Consider the following 24,347-nt stretch of genomic DNA (forward strand, 5'->3'; position numbering starts at 1 on the left):
TACATTTGTCCAGGAAAAGGAAAAAGAAGAAAACAACTTTACGCATTTTAGAAGAAGTTTTAAATGTATTTACTGAACATCGACAGCTGCATCAGTAGTTTTGAGCATCAAGTTCTTGGCCATATCAGACAAGACTCATGCCCAATCAGTGGATTTGAAACTAATGGGTTCGGGATTCAATTCCTCGAAGTTACTGGGTTCTAAATTAATAATTTATACATATTCAATGAATTTTTAAATACAAATATAGAGTTTGGATCAAAGCTACTCGGTTCGACCGAACCTGCATCCGCCCATGTGTCCAACTCCTCTAGTGAACGTCCAATCTACGTAAACAATGGATTAGTTTTAAGGTGAATTAATTATTAATGTAAAATCATTTATGTGTAATGTATTCTCGGCCATTGTCCCCTGTAAAGATGAAACTGAACAAAACTAAACTGGTGTTGCGCAATTCTCGTTATAGCTTCTGGAATTGCATTGGAGGTTTGAGATGGTTGAAGAACAAGTGGTGTGCAGTTTTTCAAGAAAGTTTTGATTTTAAGGAACTAAACTAAATCTTTGTTCATATCATAGAAGATAAGGAATTTTTGGAGAGTATACTGTTTTCATAGTTTGCGTTATTCTCCCCTTTGGATCAAATCAAAATATATTTTAAATACTGCTCTTTTTATCTCCGAGGCATATTTAGAACAATATTATGCAATTTATTAGTAGTATCTTATAGTCTGTTTAGAACAGTTTATTTTGAGAACTATTTTTTTTTTGTAAAGTGATTTTTTTAAAAGTATTTTTGGTGATAAATGGTTTGTATTTAATTATTTAATTTGAACATGCAATTAGTGTTTGACCAATCTTTTAAAAAGTGTTTCTAAGTGTATTTTTTCTCAAAAGTTCTTTTGGAGAGAAGCTATTTTTTTCTGTTTCTCCAAAATTGCTTCTGCTTCTACTCAAAAATACTCTTTTTCTTCTAAAAGTTTGGCCAAACACTTTAGCTTTGAAGAAAAAATACTTTTTTTTGACCTTGGAAAAATTTGACCAAACATGCTATTACATAATATTGGTGTTCAATATGTTAGTTTTTTTTTTTTTTCACTTATCCCACGTTGCACCTATTATAAATAATATCAGAACAGTGGTATAATTAATTTTAGGATTGCTAATTTCGGTACCTATTATTTTTATTATTATTTTTATCCCTTCAACCAAACGGTACCTATTAGAGATTAGCATAGTGTGTGTGCTTTTTATTTATTTATTTATACCTAAAAAACAAAAGGAAAAACAGAAGACAAACGAATGAGTAATTTGTATGGCCCGGTTAATTAACCAACATGTGAAAGTGGTTTGGCAAAAAGCAAATTCGAGAAGCTTCACTTCTATACATAAATAAAAGAAGTGTACATTTTGGGAATTCAGACAAGTAGAAGCAAGCAAGTATCAGAACTCAGAAGCTCTCTCCCTCTCTCTGTCAAAGGTGAATTCTTTCATCTGCCTTACCTCTAACGTGTAAATTGTAATAATATTTTGTCTGGGTTTGCCACTATTCAAATTTCACTTTATGATATTTTATACAGAAAGTGGTAATCGAGCAAATATTTTTTTAACTTTCGTGGGTTTTCTTCTCTGTTTGTTTTTCTTTTCTTGAACAGCGAGCATGGCGAAGTTATTTGGGGGAAAAGACCCTTTTAATGATCCATTTTTCACTGAGCCATTTGGTGGTTTGTTTGGGTGGAACGACCCATATGATGGACAACAAGGCTCTCGGAAGCAAATCACCATTGAAGAGCTAAATCCTGAAGGTGATGGTGATCATGCTCAGGAAAGTTCTGAACCAAGAAAAGACTTGGTTATTAACAACAACAGACCAAGTAAAAAATTCGACGGTTAGTCCTCTTTTTTAACTTAGGGGTTGTTTGGTTGGTTAGTTGTATAGCATAATTAATCACACCATAAAATAAGTATAATGTTTGGTTGGTGGAACAAGGAAAAGCGGCATAAGTCATAACTAATGCTGCATTCCGCCGCGCATATTATCTGATGTGTGATATAATGTGGAATAACAATTTAGTGTTCGATTGGCTTAACTGATCATTGTTTAAACATATATTTCTACCTTTTTGTCAACAAGGAATTTTGTGGATTTTATTTTATAGGGAGCCATAGTTTCAGCTACCGCAGAGTTGCTTATGGTGGTTTAAATGGGATGTACTACACTTGCTCGGAAGGCAGAATGGCTGGCCCTGATGGCGTGAGTAGTACCTTATTGGGATCAGAGAAGTAGTTGTTCTTGATTCTTGCGTGATTATTACATTGTTTAAACTAAGTTGCTACTTATGTTTTTTTTTTCCTTCTATGTATATAGGTGGTTCTAGCAGAGATGAAAGAGGACGATAAGACAATTGGTGAGTCCCTACATACCTTTTCCAAAGGGATCCACAACAAGGTATTTCTCTTGTCAATAGATGTATGGTTGAGGGGCACAGTTCATAGGTCCTTTTTTAACTTTTTAGGTTCTATCAGATGTAAACTTTTTTCGAGATTGAAATTCTTCCTGTAGGTGTTAGTCAGGTCACTGAATTTTACTGAGTGCCACGTTTGTCATCCTTTGGGAGTTAATTAAAATTGAGTAAAAGCTTGCATTGTTGTCCTGATTATGTCCGTGAGCTTTTATGCAGGGCCATTCTGTCACAAAAAAGCATGGTTCAGATGGACGAGAGGGCACACTGCAGACTTTGCACAACCTCAATGAAGGTATTTTCATTTCAACAACATGATAGATGCCATGCCTTCTGAATTCCAGTAGATCTAACTAATGGTATTTGATTTACATTTAGATGAACTTGGCGACTTTGAACAAAATTGGAAAGCCAATGCTGATAAGCATTTGCCTGGATGGGATAAGGGTTTCAACTTGCTGGAGAATCAAGGTAGATTGCTTGAATAAGGCACCTTGAGTTCGCGTCATTTATATCCTGACTTGACACGTGAGAATGCAAGAATGATTGAAAGATTACTACTTTTTGCTGTTTCGGTCCAGTTAACATGTTTTTCAAGTTAACCTAATTGTTCAGCATTTCACCAGAGAGAGTGCTGAACGATGTTGCAGCCGATGGGCTATCTAGGTAGCTAATCATATTTCTCTGCACAGGCAGTTCATATTCTATGCACAGTTCAGCAGAAGCTAAATAAACTTCTTTGAAGAAGGTGATTTAGGGCCAGTTTAGGATGACCTTTCAGAGAATGCACAGTTCAGCGGCTTAGCTGTATTGGCTGAGCCTTACTCCATATATTGGACTCTGATAAGGTAGAATAACAGCATTTTGCTAACTGTAATAGATCAAAGCCACTTGAGATCAGTACTTAACACAAATATCTCTAGCACAAAAACTGACACATACCTATGGTTAAAGCTTTGCATTTTCATGTCTAAAACAGCTCCATCAATGGGTAGAGTGTTTTTAACATATGAAGATTGCTGCATCTTAGCATATTCTAGTCAGGGACTATGTTATATTTGATTGCGTTGTTGTACATCCAAATTAAGTATCAAGAAGCAGAAATAAGGCTGACATGCTTGTCACCTTCCATGATGCTTCTGAGTACTGTTGATGCGTATAAGATAAGTAACAACTCAGTAAGCTTTGCTTGCATTGGTTCTGTGCTTTATTTCCCATTGACTCTAGTTTCAATGATGACACAAGTTAAGAAGCTCTCTACCAAAGAGATAATCCAACGAAGGAGTGTGATTGATGTCACCTACTTGCTTATTCAAGTTTGGTGTCTGTGAAACACTGAACTGCATAGGTCTCCAATGAGGACTCATGTGAAGTAAACGAAATCTTGACTAGTAATTGCTGAAGTGGTGTGAGAATATAAGCTCTCCGCTCTTGCAGTCTTGCACGCGCTTCTTGAACCAAGTTTTGAATCAAATGAATTCACTGATCCAGTAACTAACAAGGTGCATGGAGCAATCTGTGCACCCGAGAAAGTATCCGAAGATAAGTCATGAAGATATTTTATTTGCTAACACTTGTGATCTTTAATGCAGTTACAAAAATTATATAATTCCCATGTTTGCTATAGTCATAGGATTTGAACATGGACATTTTGTTTTACTTCTGGGCATCCTGTAAAGAGTATTATGCTTGTGCTGTATGGTTTTAGACCCAGAAGTCAAGAATATATGTTAAAATGTTGGACACAAGAATGTTACTGTTGATGGAGGAGCTAAATCTCTTCTTTCATAAACCAGAGGCAGTTTTGCACTGATATTTTGCACAAGTAGTTTTGACAGTCTATTCAACGTGTAGGGTCCATTAGCAGCTTGTGGGATGAGTTTGCGAATTGGAGGGGTTTGGATGGTTGGTCACTTCCAGCTCTGGAGTACTATGGAAATGCAGGACCGGTGGAGCAAACTGGTGTATCGGGGGAAGATTCTTCTAGGAGAGCCAAAAGAAGAGTTCCAGTGGAATAGAGGAGGCTTCTTTTGATGTAGAAGATAATGGTACCTCGTATATCCTACCAATATAATTACATGTTTTAACCTTCTGTAATCGGAGCTTAGTAGTGTCTCTTGTCATCTCGTTTTGAGCATGTGTCTGTGTGCTTTGTGTTAACGACTAAATTTGTTTAGAACTCAACAGACTCTTTCCAGTGAGCATATGTCAGTAATATACTGCGTGTGATTGTGAAATCAAAGTCAGTCTTCAATTGACGTTTGCGTTTGATTTTGGGTTTGGTTTTAGACAAGAATTATGCGCTTCCTAATAAGGTGGTTTTGTAAGAGTGGCCTCCGCATGGAGTCTCCAGCTCTGTTTTTTTATTGTATTAATCGGGAACAACATGCTATTCCTACTCCTCCTTGGATGGAAGATTGAGGATTAGATCTTCCAAAAATATAGATTTTGGTTCAAATAATTAAATTTATGTTAATAAGGGTTAATCTTAATTAACAATAATATCCTTAGATGGTGTTTTTAAAGAAGCAATAAATATCGTGTGATTTGTCAGACAGTGGCAATAACATATAATAAATGTTCTAGAAACCAAGAGCAATAATGTAGCATTCAATTATGATGAACAACAATAAATAGCATTTAAGTACATATGAGGAATGATTTACCCAATAAAGGGTGGAATAAGGGGATCTTCTTTCTGACAAAGGAGAGTGATAGCCAATCCCTTGATTGTTTGAATTATTCTTGGATCGAGTGAAAAAGTATAAACGAGAATCTTAGTAAAAAGGTGATGTTTGTATTTTAGCAAATAAGATCTGATATGTGTGCTTTTACAAATAAGTTTCACATGTCCTCTATTATTGTCTTTTCCCCTATTTATATGAGACATGTTTCTAAAAAACCCTAATAGTACAAGTGCAGAGAATATTCACTAGAATATTCTCTTTAATATCCTATCTTGAAAACTAGCTGTTACAGCTCTGTCAACGGTACTCGACCTCGACCATTGTTGACACCTCGATTACGACTCTCTTCGACCACAGACTTCGCTGCCTCTTGGGTCATTTAGACGAACGATGACTTGAGAACTCTTTCTTTAATACTATCTTGGCTCAAATATTCTAAAGACAAATTTTGACTCATACAGTTAGTCCCTCCGCTTATTGAGGCCGGCTTCAGGCTTGGTCGATGAGTGGATTTGTTCGTTGTGGTCGAAACAATCGAGTGAGTTGTGCAGGTCGTGGTGATACTATCTTGGCTCAAATATACTAAAGACAATTTTGACCCATGCAGTTAGTCCATTCACTTATTGAGGCCGGCTTTAGGCGGGGCGATGGGTGGATTTTGTTTGTTGTGGTCGAAGCAATCGAGCAAGCTGTGCAAGTCGTGGTGATTATGGCGAACTGGCAACGTATCCCTACGAGGGCCGCTCATTTCAAACGCTTCGATTTTCCCGGTCGATTCGTTGGAGTTATACTGTCCACGAATTAGGATGATGTCATGCGTCATTATGACGCATATTCCGATGCGTTGCTTCGTTTCGCGTGTGACCCCTGATTGATCCTACCGCTTCGGTTCTGGTGCCAATAATGATGAACCGTTTTCGGTCGTAGTGCCAAGATCCTTATAAATAGAGGTATTTGGGTGCGATTTTGAAGTTTTGAATTTTTTGCTATTTCGAAACCCTATATTACTCTTGCTCTTTCCTTGCTTCAAACCTCCCCTCTCTGTTCCATCGCTCGATACTTCTCTTATTTTTTTTTTCAAAACATGTCTAACATGTCTTCTGAGTCTAGCGAGGGAAGTGATGTGATCGACGGAAGTTTCCCGTTGGTGGATGAGATAATTCCTCGCAACCCTTATACTAGATCTGATTTCTCCAAATCACCTGACCCTGACCCTGGAGCCTTTCGATCAGTGATGGCAGAGAAGGAATTGGGAGAGCTTAAGGCCAAGTTCGGCCTTCCCGATCACATCGAATTGATCCCGACTGGGTGGAATACGATGCAGGTCCACCATCCTGGGTGCTGCGCCTTTTACGCCTATCCCTTCCAAGTCGGCTACTCTCTTCCTCTCCTTCCGTTGGTGGAGGAATTCTGTCGCTATTACGGCGTTTGTCCAGCCCAGCTTGCGCCATACGTTTATAAGGTTATATGGATGCTTACCAAATTTGCCGAGCTAGCCGAGGTCGAGCTGACTCTTCGTCATTTAATATATCTGTTCGCCCCCAGCTTTTATAGGGGGGTGATGTTGAACCTTCGCCATCGAGGAGGCAAGTGCCTGGTGGTGAAGATGGATGACAAAGCTAACCGCCAGATCTGGTTCAACTTTTTCTTCATTAGAACCGATGACGTGGTGGCTAACGTCGACTGTTTCCATGAGGCGTGGAATTTCAATCGTAAGTACCTAATTTCCTCGTATTTAGGTGTCTGTTTTTTCTCCCGTGCTTGGTCGTGGTCTTTGACTTCTTGCCTTTTTCTCATGCAGCCAAGACCTCACCTCCTCCTTTGGTCGAAAACATTTCTGACTGGGTTGGTCGGCTCCTCCCTCACATCGTAGGAATCTGTGAGTGGTCCGGTTTCTTCAAGAAGTTTGGGCCCGCTCTCCCCTCGGCTAGTAAGTTCCCTCTATTACCGGTGCCTTAGTTCTTTTTTCTTTTGGTTTACTTTTGATGACCTTCCTCTTTCCCTCTGTTTTTCCTAGCTTTGGCCAGGGGATCTTCGAGTAGGTCGAAAGCTCCCGCCCTCACGTTCCGAAAGAGGAAAGCCGCTACGTCCTCGGCTCCTGCCCCTCCTTCGACTGCGACTGCTTCTATTTGGGCATTGGTCCCTTCTTCGACGGCGACTGCTTCTGAATCTATCCCCTCTTCGGCCGCGGAACCTCGGCTCCTCAGGTATTTCGTCTTATCGATGAGGACGAGGGGATTTTGCATGGTGATGGGGATTTGGTGCCTCGTAAGAGGAGGTCTGTAGATGTTGGCGACGGGGTCGCCCGGGCCGTTGTTTTAGTGGAGGGTGATTTTTCGCTACGCGAGACGACAACCATTCTCATCAGAGATGATATCGAGTCGGGGTCCAAGATTTCGTGGTTGGCGGAATCCGACGTAGATATGCCCCTTCTTTCTACGGTGACAGAGGCAGAAGGGCCGGTCGCTGACGTTCTCGATACTTCGAGGCGAGAGGAGGTGTCAACTTCCCGACCAGTTGCTAAAACTTTTTTGCCGGCCAACGAGAGAGGAAAAGGCGTCGCGGAATTTGATGATCTCTTCTGGCGCTGTCTCTTCGATCTTTCCTGGATTCAGCTTTTACCGAGGTTAGTCGGTGAGTCGGCCCGTTGAGGTCGTCCTCATTTGCTCGGACCTTGGCACAAAAAACGTTGTGAATTTCGTCCCAAGTGGTTGAAGGATACTTCATCAATCGGCTCAACAGTTTTCTAGTTGCTCTTGAACCATCTCTGCTCAACCCGTTCTGGAAGGCTGCGACTGCCATCCCGTCGGACACGTTTGGCAAAGTCATCCTTACTCAGTTGAATCGGGCGAGGAAGGCCCTTAGTCCCTCACCCAAGGATTGCCTGATAGCAAATATGTCGTTTACTCTTGCCTCGGCCTTCTTGGCTTCGGTATGAGCTGTTACAAACTTATCGGCCATTTATTCGAAAGTGTCTATGGATCGGACTGGTTGCTGCGAATACCATGTTAATGCCCCTCCTGTGAGGATTTCTCCAAATTTCTTCAGCAGGATGGAGGACACTTGTTCCTTGGCGAGGTCGTTGCCTTTCACGGCGGTGATGTAGTGAGTCACATGATCTTCAGGATTGGTCGTTCCGTCGTATATCCTGAGGTAGGGTGGTATTTTGAAGGTCATTGGTATGGCATGCGGGGTTGCGTCATCGCTGTTCGATTGCTTTATTAACCTACCGACGTCCTTCTTTGGAAGCAGCTTAGGAGCGCCTGGTATCTTATAAACCCGTTCTTGGTGTTCTTTCATCTGGTCTCGAAGTGCCTTGTTTTCATTCTCCATTTCTTCCATTCTTTTTAGAATAGCAGCGAGGGTGTTATCACCTGCACTATCAGTAACATTGTAAGTTATACATGTCATTGGAGGGAGGGGTTGGTTGCACCGCTCGTTTGTTTGTTGTATCGCGCAAGTTCTCGCGGCTTCTACAGTCGCGCCTGGAGCGGATTTGTTAAGGATGTTTGCCAGCGAGTCGGTTAGCCATGCTTCGAGGAGCTTTTTCACAACTGGGGGTGTCCCTTCCTCTGTAGACGTAGAGGCCCTTTCCTCATTTGGTTTTGTTATGCTGTAGTGTGGGGGCGGTGACTGTTCTTGCCTAGGGGACGCACTAGGCGTCGTGTCCTCACCTACCGTTTCACATCTTTCGTTGATGACGTTTAAGAGGTTGGTTGGGAAGCCACCTGTTATCCTCGTCCTTTCCTCTCGGTTACCTGTCATGTAGGGTTTTGCATACACAAAAAGGGGAGATCTCGGGATTTTTATACGTCAGTGGTTTGCGTCAATTGTAGATCTAGAGGAAACTAAAAATTTAACTAAGAAGTCCCCACAGACAGTGCCAAATTGTTTGACCAAAAAATATAGATCTTGGTTCAAATAATTAAATTTATGTAAATAAGGGTTAATCTTAGTTAACAATAATATCCTTAGATGAGGTTTTTAAAGAAGCAATAAATATCATGTGGATCTGGTCGGACAATGGCAATTCCATATAATATATGTTCTAGAAATCAAGAGTAATAATGTAGCATTCAATTATGATGAATAGCAATAAATGACATTTAAGTAAGTAGGAGAAATGATTCACCCAATAAATGATGGAATGAGTGGATCTTTTTTCGGACAAAGGAGAGTGATAGTCAATCCCTTGATTGTTCGAATTATTCTTGGATCGAGTGGAAAAGTATAAACGAGGTGATGTTTGTATCTTAGCAAATGAGATTACATATTTTTTCTCAAGTCAAAGTGTGTGCTTTTACAAATGAGTTTCACATGTCCCCTATCATTATCTTTTTTTCCTATTTATATAGGACATATTTCTAGAAAATCCTAATAGTACAAGTGCAGAGAATATTCACTTTAATATCCTATCTTGAAAACTAGCCGTTATAACTCTGTCAACGGTACTCGATCTCGACCTCAACTATTGTTGACAGCTCGACTATGACTCTCGTTGACTCTTCGACCACAGACTTCGCTGCCACTTGGGCCATTTAGACGAACGACGACTTGGGAACTCTTGGCTCAAATATTCTAAAGACAAATTTTGACCCATAGCTTACCCTGTATATTATTATCCCTTAGGTTATGCCTTATTATATCTCTACTATGCCGTAGATATGCACTCATTCTTAAGAGTATCTAGTTCACATGCATATTCCTTTCAGTCCAGGCCCTTCACATTATTTGCTAGTCTTCTATTTGGCGGTTTAACTTGGTTGCTTTTTCTAAGTACTCCATGTGCACTGTTGTTATTGACTGTAGTCTCTTGGCTATTTTCGTTCATGCCAATACTTTCGTCCTCAAGGTTTAAGGCAGGAAGTTTAGCCAATACTTCGTCAATCATCTTTAAGAGTAGTAATTCCCACTTTCTTCATTATCACAAACTCACAGTGAAACAACTTGTCTCCAATTTTTGACAAGATTTGACCATTAACAACAGGTATCTCATGTACGTTACCAGTGAGAACAACATTATCAACCAATTGGTGCAAACTTACCATAAATATGTACTATCTTTTAAAGTTTGTTCAATTATACGCATTGTTGGTAATTGCATATCTGCGCTTGCCTCTTCACGTCTTTTGCCTTTTTTTAAAATATTTTTTTATTTTATCCTGTAGAAATCTAAGATAAATAAATAAAACAGATAATATAAGCATGGACTACAAGTGCAAAGCCAAAAAATAGTTTAATTACATAGGAAACATGCATAACCAGCAAGACGTACGCAAACACAATAAGAAAAACTAAAGAGGGGTGGCTGTACTTATCGATGTTTATGTCTGAAGGAGATTTAAATCTCTCAAAATTAAAAATAGAAGTTTGTACTGTGCGACGTGATTGATCGAATATTACATTATTCATGGAAGTTTCTTTGTGGTTTCTCTTTGACAATGGAGGAGATGCATCTAACCACTCTTCAAATTCATTGGATAATAGAAAGTGTTCTAATTTTTATATTCTATACCATAATAATACTCCTATTAATGCACTTAATGTAGATTAGATAGCTTATATCACATATATGGTACTTTAAGCTTGGATATAAGAGCAGATTTGTCAAAGCAGAATATTATGAAATTCAACCTAATTTTCAGTCTTTACCAAACTAAATTGAACGAAGAATTAGTTTTGAATTACTTAATCTAGAATATCATAAAAATAATAAGAGAAAAAAAATGATGTTTCAGCCTTCACGGAGACACTTGGCTTGACCCTTAATAATCGAATAACATATATTGGACTATCTGAATGGCAGTCTCGAATTTGAAAAGAAGTCAAAATAGAAAAATGGCACTCAGAAAAATATAAGAGGGGTTTGATTCAAACATTTGAAAACGATCTTTTGCCAAATATGTTACAATTTTCTTTTGGCGAAAACAGTTATTCGACCAGCTGACAAGATTGAAAAAATGTTTCGATTTTTGCAAAAATTTAAATATTTTTTTTCTTGATATTTAGTTTAGAAATAATTTCATCAAAAAGTTGAAGACTTTTTTTAGGAACACTTTTTTCAAAAATTATAATTAAACTGAAATAAAAAGAATTTTAAGTAAAGTTTAGGTGCAAATTTAACTTTAAAAGTTTCAAATTAGGGTTTCAATTAGAACTTATACTTTTCGAGCTTGGAGTAATATGGAATGGCAGGATCCAAGCATGTAGATTTGTGCCTAAAATAACGTAGACATCACAGCTTCAAGAATTAGTTAAAAATATGAGTAGTGGTGTACAAAGAAAATCAATAAATCGCACCAACTCGATAATTCGAGTTAAATCAAGAAAAAAAATCCGATTGTGATTTGGTGTTGAGAAAAAAACTCAATCATAATTGGTTTGGTTTGATTTTAACTAAAAAAAGTCAAACCGAAACCAAACCAACCCGACATTACATTTATATAATTTTTAAAAAATACTTTATGCATATAAATATTTATTGTAATATAATTTATAAATATTTCTTAAATTTGTTCATAACTTTATCTTTAAAAGTATTATTTAAAGTTTGGACTTAACATTCTTGAATGGTCCAATAAATTTTATAGCCCATAAAGATAGTAAGTCAAATAAAGTTCAAATCAATACTATTGCTAATAAAGGAAATTCAATTTAACACTAGGAATGACAATAATATTGGATATCTATTTTTTAATTTTGCATTGATTTATAATGAAAATGTATAACCTAGTTTATCTTCTTTTTTTATGCTTAGTTGTGTAATTAATAGTACTTATTAGTTGTACTTATTTTAGCACGACCTATATAATATTTTTAGATTATGTTAATTTTATTATGGCGTATTAATTAGTATAATATTTTCTTTGTGCGATTTTATTATATGTGTTATTTAATATTTTAGTACAATGTTAATGACTCATCTCATAATATTATTTTATTTTCTTGAAAAATACATTATATAGTTTTAACCTACTAGGACTAAAATAAATATTTGGAGCACAAGTTACATATTTTGTGCTATTAAGATTTTACCGGAAAAAAATCCGAAAAAAATCGAAAAATCCGACTTTATTGGTTTGATTTGGTTTATAAATTTAAAAATCCGACACCATTGGTTTGGTTTGGTAATTAAAAAATCCGAACCAACCGGACCTATGTACACAAGTCTAGAACCAAATTGTGGTCTTTTTGGACTCAAACGACGAAAATAGGTGAAAAACAACTGACTACCATTTTATATATAGCGCGGTAAATTATCGCGCTATACCTTAGCGACACGTTTGTCCGTTAAGGTATAGCGCATGTAATATATGCGCTATACTCAGTATTTACTAGTAAAAATTGCACGGGGCGCTCTATTTGGTCGCCCCATTTAACCTATACCCACTTTTTAAAAAAGTTTTAATTTGTATCCACTTTTTAAACAATTTCAGACCTCTTTCTCATCCTCCTCCTCCTCCTCCACCTCCTCCTTCTTCGGGTGACAATGATTTCATATGGTGGTTGTGAACATATTTTAATGTAGTTTATGATGTTTTATAATGGTGAGCTGTTATGACGCTTTATTTTTTACTATTGCTTAGATTTTCTTCTTCTTATTTTTCTTAATTGCAAAATGGATTCATTACATTTATTGTTGTTCTGACAAATTAATGATTGAGGTTTGTTCCTGATGATATTTGGAGGTTATGTTTCAAATTTGAGCTCATTTGGAGTAGATTAAGGTATTAAATTGTATATTGGATTGTTATAAATCGAAGAACAAATTTCTGTTTCTAGGCAATTTGCACTTTAGGCCTATTTGGCCTTAAGTGCATAAAAATGTTGGTTGCACTTCAGACCTTTTGGTCTTAAGTGCATCTGAAGTGTAATTTTTCACTTCAAACTTATTGGCCTTAACTGTAGCAAAACGTTTGTTGCACTTCACACCTTTTGGCCTTAAGCGCATCTGAAGTGTAATTTTTCACTTCAGACTTATTGGCCTTAAGTGTAGCAAAATATTTGTTGTACTTCAGACCTTTTGGCCTTAAGTGCATTTGAAGTGCAAATTTTCACTTCAGACTTATTGGCCTTAAGTATAACAAAACGTTTGTTGCACTTCAGATCTTTTGGCCTAAAGTGCATCTGAAGTGCAATTTTTCACTTAAGACTTATTGGCCTTAAGTGTATGAAAGAAACCATTGGTTACATTTCAGACCTAATTGGTCTTAAGTGCATATAAAGTTCAAATTTTCACTTCAGACTTATTGGCCTTAAGTGAATGAAAACGTTTGTTGCACTTCAGATTTTTTGGCCTTAAGTGCATCTGAAGTGCAAATTTTCACTTCAGACTTTTTGACATTAAGTGAATGAAAGCGTTTGTTGCACTTCAGACTTTTTGACCTTAAATGCATCTAAAGTGCAATTTTTCACTTCAGACTTATTGACCTTAAGTGCATCTCAAGTGCAATTTTTCACTTCATACTTATTAGCCTTAAGTGCATGAAACCATTGGTTGCACTTCAAACATATTTGGCCTTAAATGCATTTGAAGTATAATTTTTTTATTTCAGACTAAATTTTTTTAACTTCAGACCCGATAAGTCTGAAGTAGATCGTAAAGTGGTTACGCTTGCAAACTTTTTTGCAAAGTGAGTATATGTTCAATTGTGACCCCAAAACCGGGTATAGATGCAAAAGCTCATATTTACTATACTTATTTAACGGGCTGGGTTGACCCGGTTCCGGACCGGTCAAGACCGGTTGGGTTTGGGGGGTAAGGGGTTGGGACGTATACATTTTCCTTACCGGTTAATCGGATCGGTCAAAATCGGTGAAGAAAAATTACTGTTGAACTGACTAACCGGACCGGTTCAACGACTATTTTCTGATTATTATTATTTTAAATTCATTTGACCGTTGCCAACGGTCAGCTTCCAATTTGACCGTTTTCCAACGGATATTTTGCAAGAATAGCCCTTTTTGGGTAATGTTTTTTAAAAAATAATACTTTTAGTAATTACTAATTTAGCCCTTTGAAAAACTATAAATACACTCCCCTCTCTTCATTTATTCACTCATCTCTCATTTCTCAAACTCAAATTCTCAATTGTCATTCTCTCATTCTTCACCTAAATTACAATCAACTATTTGGCTCTCCTTTTTTTTGGAATTTAATTTATCGTATTATTTGAAGTTTGAACTTTGAACTTTGAACAATTGACGTTTCTTCGTGGTAACATTGGAGTTGCGAAAATCATCAAGTGTTGAATTTATTGAGGAATTCAAAAAATATTTCTTTCCAATTCCTCCGATTTACTTAATTGGTGTTGTTTTAAATCCTTCTATAAAGATGTCTAATTGTCACCAATTAATCAATGCTTTATATAATTATATGGAGATTGGACCAACTGAAATTCCAGATATATATTATTGTATAAACAAGCTAAATGATTATTTACAACAATTATATAATTATTATGCAACTATAATTGATGTCGCTGCTATTAATGTAGGCAATGTTAATCCCACTATGCATTGTACTGCTTCTACTGCATCTGCTACTATGGATGAAGATGAAGGCCTTGATGGTTATAAAATTTGGGCTACATTTTCTTCCACTCAAACCAGTAGCAGGAACATTGATGAACTTCAATTCTACTTGAAAAAGCAATCAGAGCCTCGCACAAAGGAATTTTCATCGTTGGGATGGTGGCATGAGAATGAAAAGCAATTTTATGTTCTTTCCGCTATGGCTCGGGACGTGCTGAATGTGCTAATTTCAACTGTTGCATCAGAGAGTGCATTTAATCAAGCAAGACAACAACTAGGAGACACATGTCACTCATTGGGAAGCAATGCTTTGAAAGTTTTAGTATGTTTCAAAGATTGGATTATATCGGAACGAAGAAATCGGGGACGTGAAAATATTGATAAACCACAAGACGAGGAACTTGGAGATATATTAATACATGGTCACCCATCTGAATTTAACACTCCAGAAGATGGCCAAGAAGTTCATATTGATTATGAAGAACTTACTAAGGCAATGCAAAACATTTGAAGTTCTGGATTTATATTTAATAATTAAACTTTAAATTTACTCTGTTTTCATTAATTTAGTTGTTGTTAAATGTAAACTTTAATTTGCAAGTTTGAAATAAAAAAAGAACTTGCAAATTATAAGTGCAATTTTTTTCCATCTTCATTGTATTCTATTATCTTAAATTCTTAATGAAATATACAAATATAAGGATTTTAAAGCCTTTGCATCCTTTATTCAAACACTTTTTTTATAAGATTATTTTTTGGTTTTATATTTTTACTTTATTTTAATATAAATTATAATAGTTATACAAAATACAAAATACAAAAAAAAATTACAAAAACCAGGCCCGGCCCTGCCCGGCCCCTTTGGCCCGTAACCGTTCCGGTTCATTAAATCATCGAATGGGCCCGGACCCGGTAAAACCGGTTAGAAAAAATCTGTACTGACCAAGATTGGTGACCGGCCGATCACATTTTTCAGCAATCCGGACCGGACCGGACCGGACCGGCCCGTCCCCTGTCACCTTTAGTATTTACAGTTATCAATGCATAGAGCATCAATGATATGCGCTATCCATCCTTCACCTAACTCAAATCCAGTGGCACAGGTCTTTTTGTGTCCTATGATTACCTCTTTATTATTTTTGTAAAACTCAATAAATTGTTCACAAATTTCAAACTTTATCTGATTTTGAATTTTTGGAAGTTAACTTTGCCTGGCAGTCATGTTTCATTAGAAGAACAATCACAAAAAAGAAACTGCCATGTGGACCCCCATTTATTCTTTGTTGGTCGGCCATGTGGACCGTACTTATAAATATTTTTAAAAAATAAATTATAATGATTGAGAAAACAGTTTAATTCCGTAATTCATACTATTCATAGTTAAAAATTACGTAAAAGCTTGTAAAATATTACTCCTTCCGTTCCACTTTAATCGATTGTTCGGTTATTTTTATACATATTAAGAAATCAATATTTTAGTATTAATTAACAATAAAATAAATTATATTAATCTTCGGGACCAAATGAGAGGAAGAAATAGAAAATGAGAACAAAATGCTTCGGGACCAAATAAGAGAGCACCAAGAAAGAGTCAAACTCTTGCCAAAAAGAGATGCTGGTTGGTTCGTTGAGCAACCCTACAGTGATGAAGCCGCCCTACATGCCATACCCAAGACCTTCAAGATGCCACCTTATCTGAAAATATAAGATGGTACGACCGACCCCGAAGATCATGTGACTCACTATGTCACTACGGTAAAGGTCAATGATCTCGCCAAAGTATCCTCCATCTTGTTGAAAAAGTTCGGCGAGACCCTCATCGAAGGGGCATTAACTTTGTATTCACAACTACCCGCGTGTTCCATCGAAATGTTCGAAGAGATGGCCGACGAGTTCGTAACGGCCCATGCTGAGGCAAAAAAGGCGAAGGCAAGAGTGAACGATATATTTGCCATCAAACAATCGCCCGAAGAGTGATTGAGGGACTTCCTTGCTCAATTCAACCGAGTAAGGATGACCTTACCGAATGTATCGGAAGGAATAGTTATAGCAGCTTTCCAAAACGGGCTGAACAGGAATGGCTCAAGGGCGACCAGAAAATTATTAAGTCGGCTTATGAAATATCCTTCAACAATTTGGGATGAAATACACAACGCCAACTGTGCTGAGGTCTGTGCAGACGAAGATGACCTGAATGGGCCAACTCATCGGTTTACCTCGGTGTAGGCCGAATCCAGGAAGAATCGAAGAAATGATGCCAGGAGGGACTTTGCAGCTCTACGACCCAACCGAGAAAGGCATCAGTCCCACATCAGAAGCGCCATCATGCCCTCCTCCCGCCACGAAAAAGGGCCCATCTAGACCAAGGACAGGGACTCACTGGAACGAGAGAGGAATGCCCCCTTTATTATCCGCTCACAATTTTTGTGTGTCACCCTCAGAAACAGTCTACGCATTAGAGAAGCTCAGACCAAAAGTAAAGTGGCCACAAAAGATGAGGTCAGACCCAAGCACCAGAAAGTCAAATGCCCTTTGCGAGTTCCACCAAGAGCGAGGTCACAAAACTGAGGATTGCATCGCCCTAAGGCAGGAGGTCATAAACATGCTTCACCAAGGACACCTCAAAGAATTGTTGAGCGACCGGGGAAAGACCAACTTTTCCCTAGGACGTGAACGGCACCAGGGACCGCTGAAACCACCCTCACCAACACGCACCATTCAAATGATCATCGGAGGTGGCGACGATGCTTCGATCAACAGCGTAAAGTTCACCACAACCCACAAGCTCAAACAGTCGATCACTCACGAACGGTATGACGAACTCAAAGAAAGTGTCATCTTCAATAAGTCAGACACCCACGGTTTGGTTTTCCCTCATTATGATGACCTTGTTATCACTTTACGAATATTAGATACATATATAAGACACATTATGGTGGACGATGGGAGCGACGTGCGCATTATCCACCCTCGAGTACTTGCACAAATGAAACTCGATGATGGAATAGTGTCGCGCTGCATCACGCTAACATGATTTAACAATGCAGTTGAACGAACGTCTAGAGAAATCACACTCCCCGTCTTGGTCGGCGGCGTCATCTGGAAACCACATTCCACATCATGGACCAGGATACGGCATACAACGCCATAAATAGGCATACCTTAGATACATGCCATGATAGTCATCCCCTCCAGCTTGTACGAAGCTATCAAATTTCTAAACCCATGGGGAATATTCATCATACGAGGAGAACAACGCACATCTAGAGAATGCTACCATATCGCCTTGGATTGTTCGACCACCCAACAAATAAAGGGCAAAACAAAAGAGGCATAGCAATTAACAGGATCGAGGTCAAGCTGTGACGAAAGAGAGGACGTCATCAAAGATCCCGAAATAGTAGAGGTCGCTGGATCAACCATAGAAGATCTCGACCCCGTTCAACTTGATGACAACGACCGCAATAAGAAAGCCTACATCGTTTGCAAGCTTCAAGAACCAGGTAAATTTTGTCAATTCTTAACTGCTAACACAGACTCGTTTGCTTTTTCCCATGCAGATAAGTTAGGTATCCTGAAGGAGATCGCCACACACAAGTTGAACGTCTACCCATTCCACCCCCGGTGAGGCAGGTTAGGCAGAAGTTCAATTCCATAATAAACGATGCAGTTCGTGAAGAGGTCGAAAAATTACTAGAAAATGGCTCCATCAGGGAGTCAAAATACCCCCAATGGGTCGCCAATGTGGTCATGGTGAAAAAAAAAATGGGAAGTGGCGAATGTGCATAGACTTTACAGATTTGAATAAAGCATGCCCCAAATATTCATTCCCATTACCCCATATCGACCAGCTCATTGACGCAACGTCCGGGCATGAATTGCTAAGCTTCTTAGACGCATTCTCAGGCTACAATCAGATCCTCATGGAAGAGGAGGATCAGGAGAAGACCACCTTCATCACCCATCAAGGGACGTACTGCTACAAATTTATGCCTTTCGGACTGAAAAATGCAGGGGTGACATATCAAAGGTTGGTGACCAAAATGTTCAAAGATCAACTCGGTAAGACTATGGAAGTATACATAGACGATATGCTGGTCAAGTACAAAAGGAAAGAAGATCACATCGGCCACTTGAAAGAAGCCTTCGATATACTCAGGCGATACGGGATGAAACTAAATCTTGAAAAATATGCATTCGGCGTGACCTCAGGAAAATTCTTGGGTTTCCTAGTATCACAGCGAGGTATCGAAGTCAACCCCGACCAAATCAAAACCATAGAAAGAATACCAGAGCACTTAACCACCAAAAAATAGGTTCAGAGGCTAACTGGCCGTATCGCCGCCCTATCAAGATTCATTTCGTGATCATCCGATAGACGCCACAAGTTTTTTGGCGTACTCAGAAAGGAGAACGACATCCAGTGGACTTCCGAGTGCGCCCAAGCCTTGAAAAAGTTAAAGTCTTACCTGTCATCACCGTCGTTGCTTTCCAAAGCGGAGCCTGGGGAGCGCCTCCTCGTCTACCTCGCCGTATCTGAAGTGGCGATGAGTGCAGTCCTAGTCCGAGAAGATAAAGGTACGCAATCTCCCATCTATTACATTAACAAAACCTTAGTCGACGCCGAGACGAGGTGTCCCCACCTCGAAAAATTGGCCTTGGCCTTGGTCGTAGCTTCACGAAAGTTTAGACCTTACTTCCAGTGTCACCCCATCTAGGTAGTCACAACTTTCCCCTTGAGAAGTATCTTGCATAATCTCAAGCTATCATGAAGGTTAGCCAAATGGGCCATAGAATTAAGTGAGCATGATATCACATATCAACCGCGAACGGCGATAAAATCACAAGTCCTCACCGACTTCAGCGCAAAAATAATGCCCGAAGTCGAAAAAGAAGTGGCCTGCGCTTCTCCACAAACACAAGATCTATGGATTTTGTACACCGACGACGCTTCTAATGCGTCAGGGTCCATACTGGGACTTGTACTCGAAATCCCAACAGGCGAAGTGATTCGCCAGTCCATAAGGTGCCCGAACATGACTAACAATGAGGCCGAGTACGACGCCGTGATTGCAGGATTAAGGCTAGCACTCAAGTACGTGGCGAGACGGGTCATACTACGCTGTGAATCTCAACTCATCATCAACCAAGTCGCAGGGTACTTTCTAGATCAAAGAGCAAAGGTTACAAAAATACCAGGCCGAGATCTGCAAACTACTGCCTGAGTTCAGCAAATGCTAGCTCGACCAGATTCCTCGAGCACAAAATATCGAAGTAGACGGCCTCGCCAAATTAGCAGCAACCACTAAAAGCATAACCAGAGAAAGAAACGTGGTCACCCTCTTCCATTCATTAATAGATCAAATCGAGGTAAGGACCATAAATCTAACTTGGGACTGGCATAACAGTATTGTTACATACTTGCAGGATTGCGTACTCCCAGATGATAAAAAGGAAGCTAAGAAGCTTCGGATGAAAGCAGCCAGGTACAATATCATTCATTACAACCTATACACGAGGACGTATGGCGCCCCCCTGGTGAAATGCTTAGGCTCGAATCAAACGTGGCGCGTCCTAGAAGAAGTCCACGAAGGCCACTACAGAGCTCATTCCGGCAATTGAGCTCTGGTTAGATGTCTCATACGGGCAGGTTACTACTGGCCCACTATGAAAAAAGAGGCCGCGGACTTCGTGAAAAAAATGCGAGCAATGCCAAAAATCCAATGATCCATCAAGCGGGTGAGCACCTCCACTCGGTCACTTCTCCTTGGCCGTTCATCAAATGGGGAATGGACATCGTTGGCATCCTCCCTGCGGGGCGAGGTAATATACGATTTCTTTTGATTTTAACCGACTATTTTTCTAAATGGGTAGAAGCAGGAGCATTCGCCCAGATACGCGAACAAGAAGTGATCACCTTTATATGGAAAACATCGTGTGCCGCTTCGGCCTCCCCAAAGAGATCAGTTGCGACAACGGACCCCAATTTACTGGAAAAAAGGTCGCCGAAATTTTTGAGAAGTGGCATATCAAAAAAATACTCTCAACACCGTACCATCTCGCGGGCAACGGGCAAGCGGAATCCTTCAATAAATAAATACTGAACATCATGAAGAAAAAGCTTGAGGACGCCAAAGGGTTATGGCCGGAGTTATTACCAGAAGTACTTTGGGCCTATCGTATGACGCCGAAGATGAGCACAAGAGAGACGCCCTATTCATTAGTCTATGGGACTGATGCGGTAATACCAGTCGGAGAGCCCAGTTTGAGATATTCCCATGAGAGTGGGCCGAGGAATAATGAAAGCAGAAGGCAAGAGCTCGACGAAGCCGAAGAACGGAGAGATATGGCCTACATAAGGATGATCGGCCAAAAACAACAGGTAGAATGATATTATATTAAAAAGGCCAAGATCAGACCACTCAAAGTCGGGGACTACGTGCTCAAAGCCAAAACACAACTAAGCAAAGCCACGCGGGAATGCAAACTGGGAACAAATTGGGACCGTCCATACAAAATCTAGGCAACAACAAACAAAGAGTCTTTCCAACTAGAAACAATGAAAGGAAAACTACTACCAAACAACTGGACATCACACACCTTAAGTACTTCAACTTTTAAGAAAAAGCGTTCTCCAAGTGGTACTCTTTTTGCCCTTACTTGAGTTTTGTCCCAGTTGGGTTTTCTCAAGGAGGTTTTTAACGAGGCGACAAGGGGGACACTTCAAGTTGAAAAACGAATGGAAGAAGGCACCGGACGGCCAATTCATTGCCCAACCTATCAACACGTCTCCATGTAGCCCAATAAAGGGATTAGATAGACTTGGATTGGAATGCCAGCCCGGAAAACATGTAAATTTCTCCAAGTATATGAGCAACACACAAATGTATGAAGTTCGCCCATACTTTCGCCAGAGCAACATTGCCTCAATATCTACTCGGCCCCCGGCCATAATTAAGTACGGGTTACAATCGACCTCGTTCGAATCAACACCCACTCGGCCCCCGGCCACAACTAAGTAAGTTACATTCGACCTTGCTCGAATTAACTCACATTCGACCTTGCTCGAATTAACTAAGTACGGGTTACATTCGACCTCATTCGAATCAACACCCACTCGGCCCCCGGCCACAATTAAGTAAGTTACATTCGACCTTGCTCGAATTAACTCACATTCGACCTTGCTCTAATTAATTAAGTACGGGTTACATTCGACCTCGTTTGAATCAACACCCGCTCGGCCCCCGGCCACAATTAAATAAAAGTTACATTCGATCACACTCGAATTAACTCACACGAACTTGTTTGAATTAACTTAATATAGGTTACATTCGACCTCGTTTGGATTAACTAAGTTACATTCGACCTCATTTCAAATTAACTAAAGTATAGGTTACATTCGACCTCGTTCGAATTAACACATACCGCCCCCCGGCCGAGACCGAAACTTAGTTTTGTTTCAACCACGTTCAACACACATAAACCGAGTTCTTACGACTAAAGCAACCAAACGGCAAAACAAAAGAAAGAGGCATACAAGCCCGAACAGAAGGAAAAGAGTCAAGTACGAACAACGAAAATGGCATTTCATAAAATATATTCTTTACAAAGGCAAGAAAAGATGCCCGCAAAAATATGTACAAAACTTACAAGCAAAAAGAAAGAATAATAACTACTCGCCACCTAACCCAGCAACGTCATCTATCTGACTGCCTAGGTCATCTCCACCCGCCTCTACGCCAGTACCATCTCCACTGCCTTCAGAATACTCATCCTCATACCAGACATCTTATTCTATACCGTCCATGCATATGTCCTCCTCGCCATCACCAGCCTCCGGCGTAGCGGGATCATAGCCACAAGCAGTCCGAGCTGAGCCTGCCTTAGCGCGAGCATCCTCGAAGTCGGCCTCAGAAACTTTTCCCGCCGCCATCAAGTCCCTAAATATATATTGTTGGGCCTCGACGTGGATCCAGATCTCATACATATCTCACAGAATGTCAGGAAAGGCAGAAGCGCGAGAAGAGGACGGTTGAGCCAGCAACTGGGACTTCTCGGCTTCAAGGGCGATAATCATTCATTAAAGCCCAAATTTTCTTTCTCCAACTCCCCTATACGCTCATCGAGTCGATCCCTTCTGAACCTCGCCATCTCTAAATCACTCGCCCGCTCTGAATGAAGAACACGAATTACGGCCTTCGAAGCCTCTACTTACCTCAAAGCCGCCAACCGATCCGATTTCGACTTCTCTAAGTCCGCTATCCTCTCGGCGAGATCACCACCCAGAGCATCCACCTTGATTAGACTTTCTTCGAGTTCGGCCCGCAGCGAGCTTATTTAGGCTTGAAGGTCAGCACATTGGGCCTCGATTCCCCTGCTCACCTCGAGCTCCTCTTCCTTGTCCCTCAACGCCCCCTCGAGCTCACTGCAATTTTCGATTACCTTCACCAATTCGTCATCCTTCTCCTTTAGCTCATCTCAGAGAGCCTGAAAGTTGCTGCTCCCACCAAGCCGCCTGCAAAGCTCGCGGTGATTATCACGATACTAGCGATATTTTTGCTCCATCTTTTGGAAAATAGCCATCCGCCTCTCCTCTCGGCGGGAGATTTCGATCTCCAAGATCACGGTCTGAAAAGAAAACTAGAGCGAGTAAGAATAAAATCGGATTCGACATGAACGAATATACAAATGAAATACCCAACTTACCCTAAGAGCAAGGCCGGCTATGCTCCTCGACAATGTGGAATCCTTCAGTTTCTCAAGGGTCTTACCCTCCACGTCAGAACAGAGGGGACCAAGAGAAGAGACCACTTCTTCCGTATCAACTAGCAGATCCTGGTCCAGAGGGATCGCAATGGTCCGAATGGTTCCCTCCAATCTCACCTCGAGCCGGGTGAGTCCTTCTCCCATCATCCTAACCTCTTCAGGGTCCATATCGGAGCCCGTCTCATAACCATCCTCAGCAACCTTTTACCTCTCTCATCGGTAAATGAGGTGGGAACATCAACGGGCCGTGAGGATGATGGCACATCTTGTCGCACAGTACCCAGAACCTCTACGGACACTACACCAGTTCTGACGTTGGCATCAAGAAGGGGCACGCTCTCTACGGCTTTCGCTGATGGCAGGACCTCAAATGGAAAATTTGCACCGTCTTCAGGCACAACGGAGGCCAGCTCGCGTTTGTTCCTTGTAGAATCTATGGCACGGATTGTCTCATCGCCGACGTCCACTGACCTCCTTTTACGAGGGATCAAATCCTCATCGCTCGGTGAAGACTCTTCGTCTATTAAATAAAGTAAGGGAGAGGCAGGAGTCTTTGGTATTGAAGCCGCCGACGATCGAGCCGATCTAGCTGAAATTGGAGGCCGAATAGAAGTGGATGGCCGGGCAAGCTTGGCCACAGTCATATCAGGGGCGGACCCTGTTGTAGTGTTCATCTGGAGAAACACAGGAGTAGGGGCGTTCGACCTCCTCGAGAATCCCCGGGCTAAAAACAAAAGAGAAGAAAAGGAAGATTAAGAGGTCGATCCCCACAAAACAATATAAGAAGCAAACGACCAGAAGGCCATGACAATAAAGATTCAAAACGGGTAAACTCGCCAATTCCGCATACTTCGTCAACATGCGGATGAGTTTGTAGACGTAAGGTGAAAGTTGGGCTGGG

The 24,347-nt window shown here is 40.2% G+C and overlaps 1 protein-coding gene across 1 annotated transcript; it reads left to right on the plus strand.

Moving 5' to 3' along the window:
* The first annotated feature begins 1,338 nt into the window (after positions 1-1,338).
* Positions 1,339-4,717, plus strand: LOC104117245 (uncharacterized). The gene is made up of 7 exons (XM_009628272.4): positions 1,339-1,477; positions 1,653-1,886; positions 2,157-2,251; positions 2,366-2,446; positions 2,679-2,754; positions 2,838-2,930; positions 4,314-4,717. Exons 2-7 carry the CDS (start codon positions 1,658-1,660, stop codon positions 4,475-4,477), a joined length of 738 nt encoding a protein of 245 aa, XP_009626567.1. The 5' UTR covers positions 1,339-1,477; positions 1,653-1,657; the 3' UTR covers positions 4,478-4,717.
* The last annotated feature ends 19,630 nt before the right edge of the window (positions 4,718-24,347 follow it).

This window comes from Nicotiana tomentosiformis, chromosome 1, assembly GCF_000390325.3.
Source record: "Nicotiana tomentosiformis chromosome 1, ASM39032v3, whole genome shotgun sequence".
Lineage (NCBI taxonomy): Eukaryota > Viridiplantae > Streptophyta > Magnoliopsida > Solanales > Solanaceae > Nicotiana > Nicotiana tomentosiformis.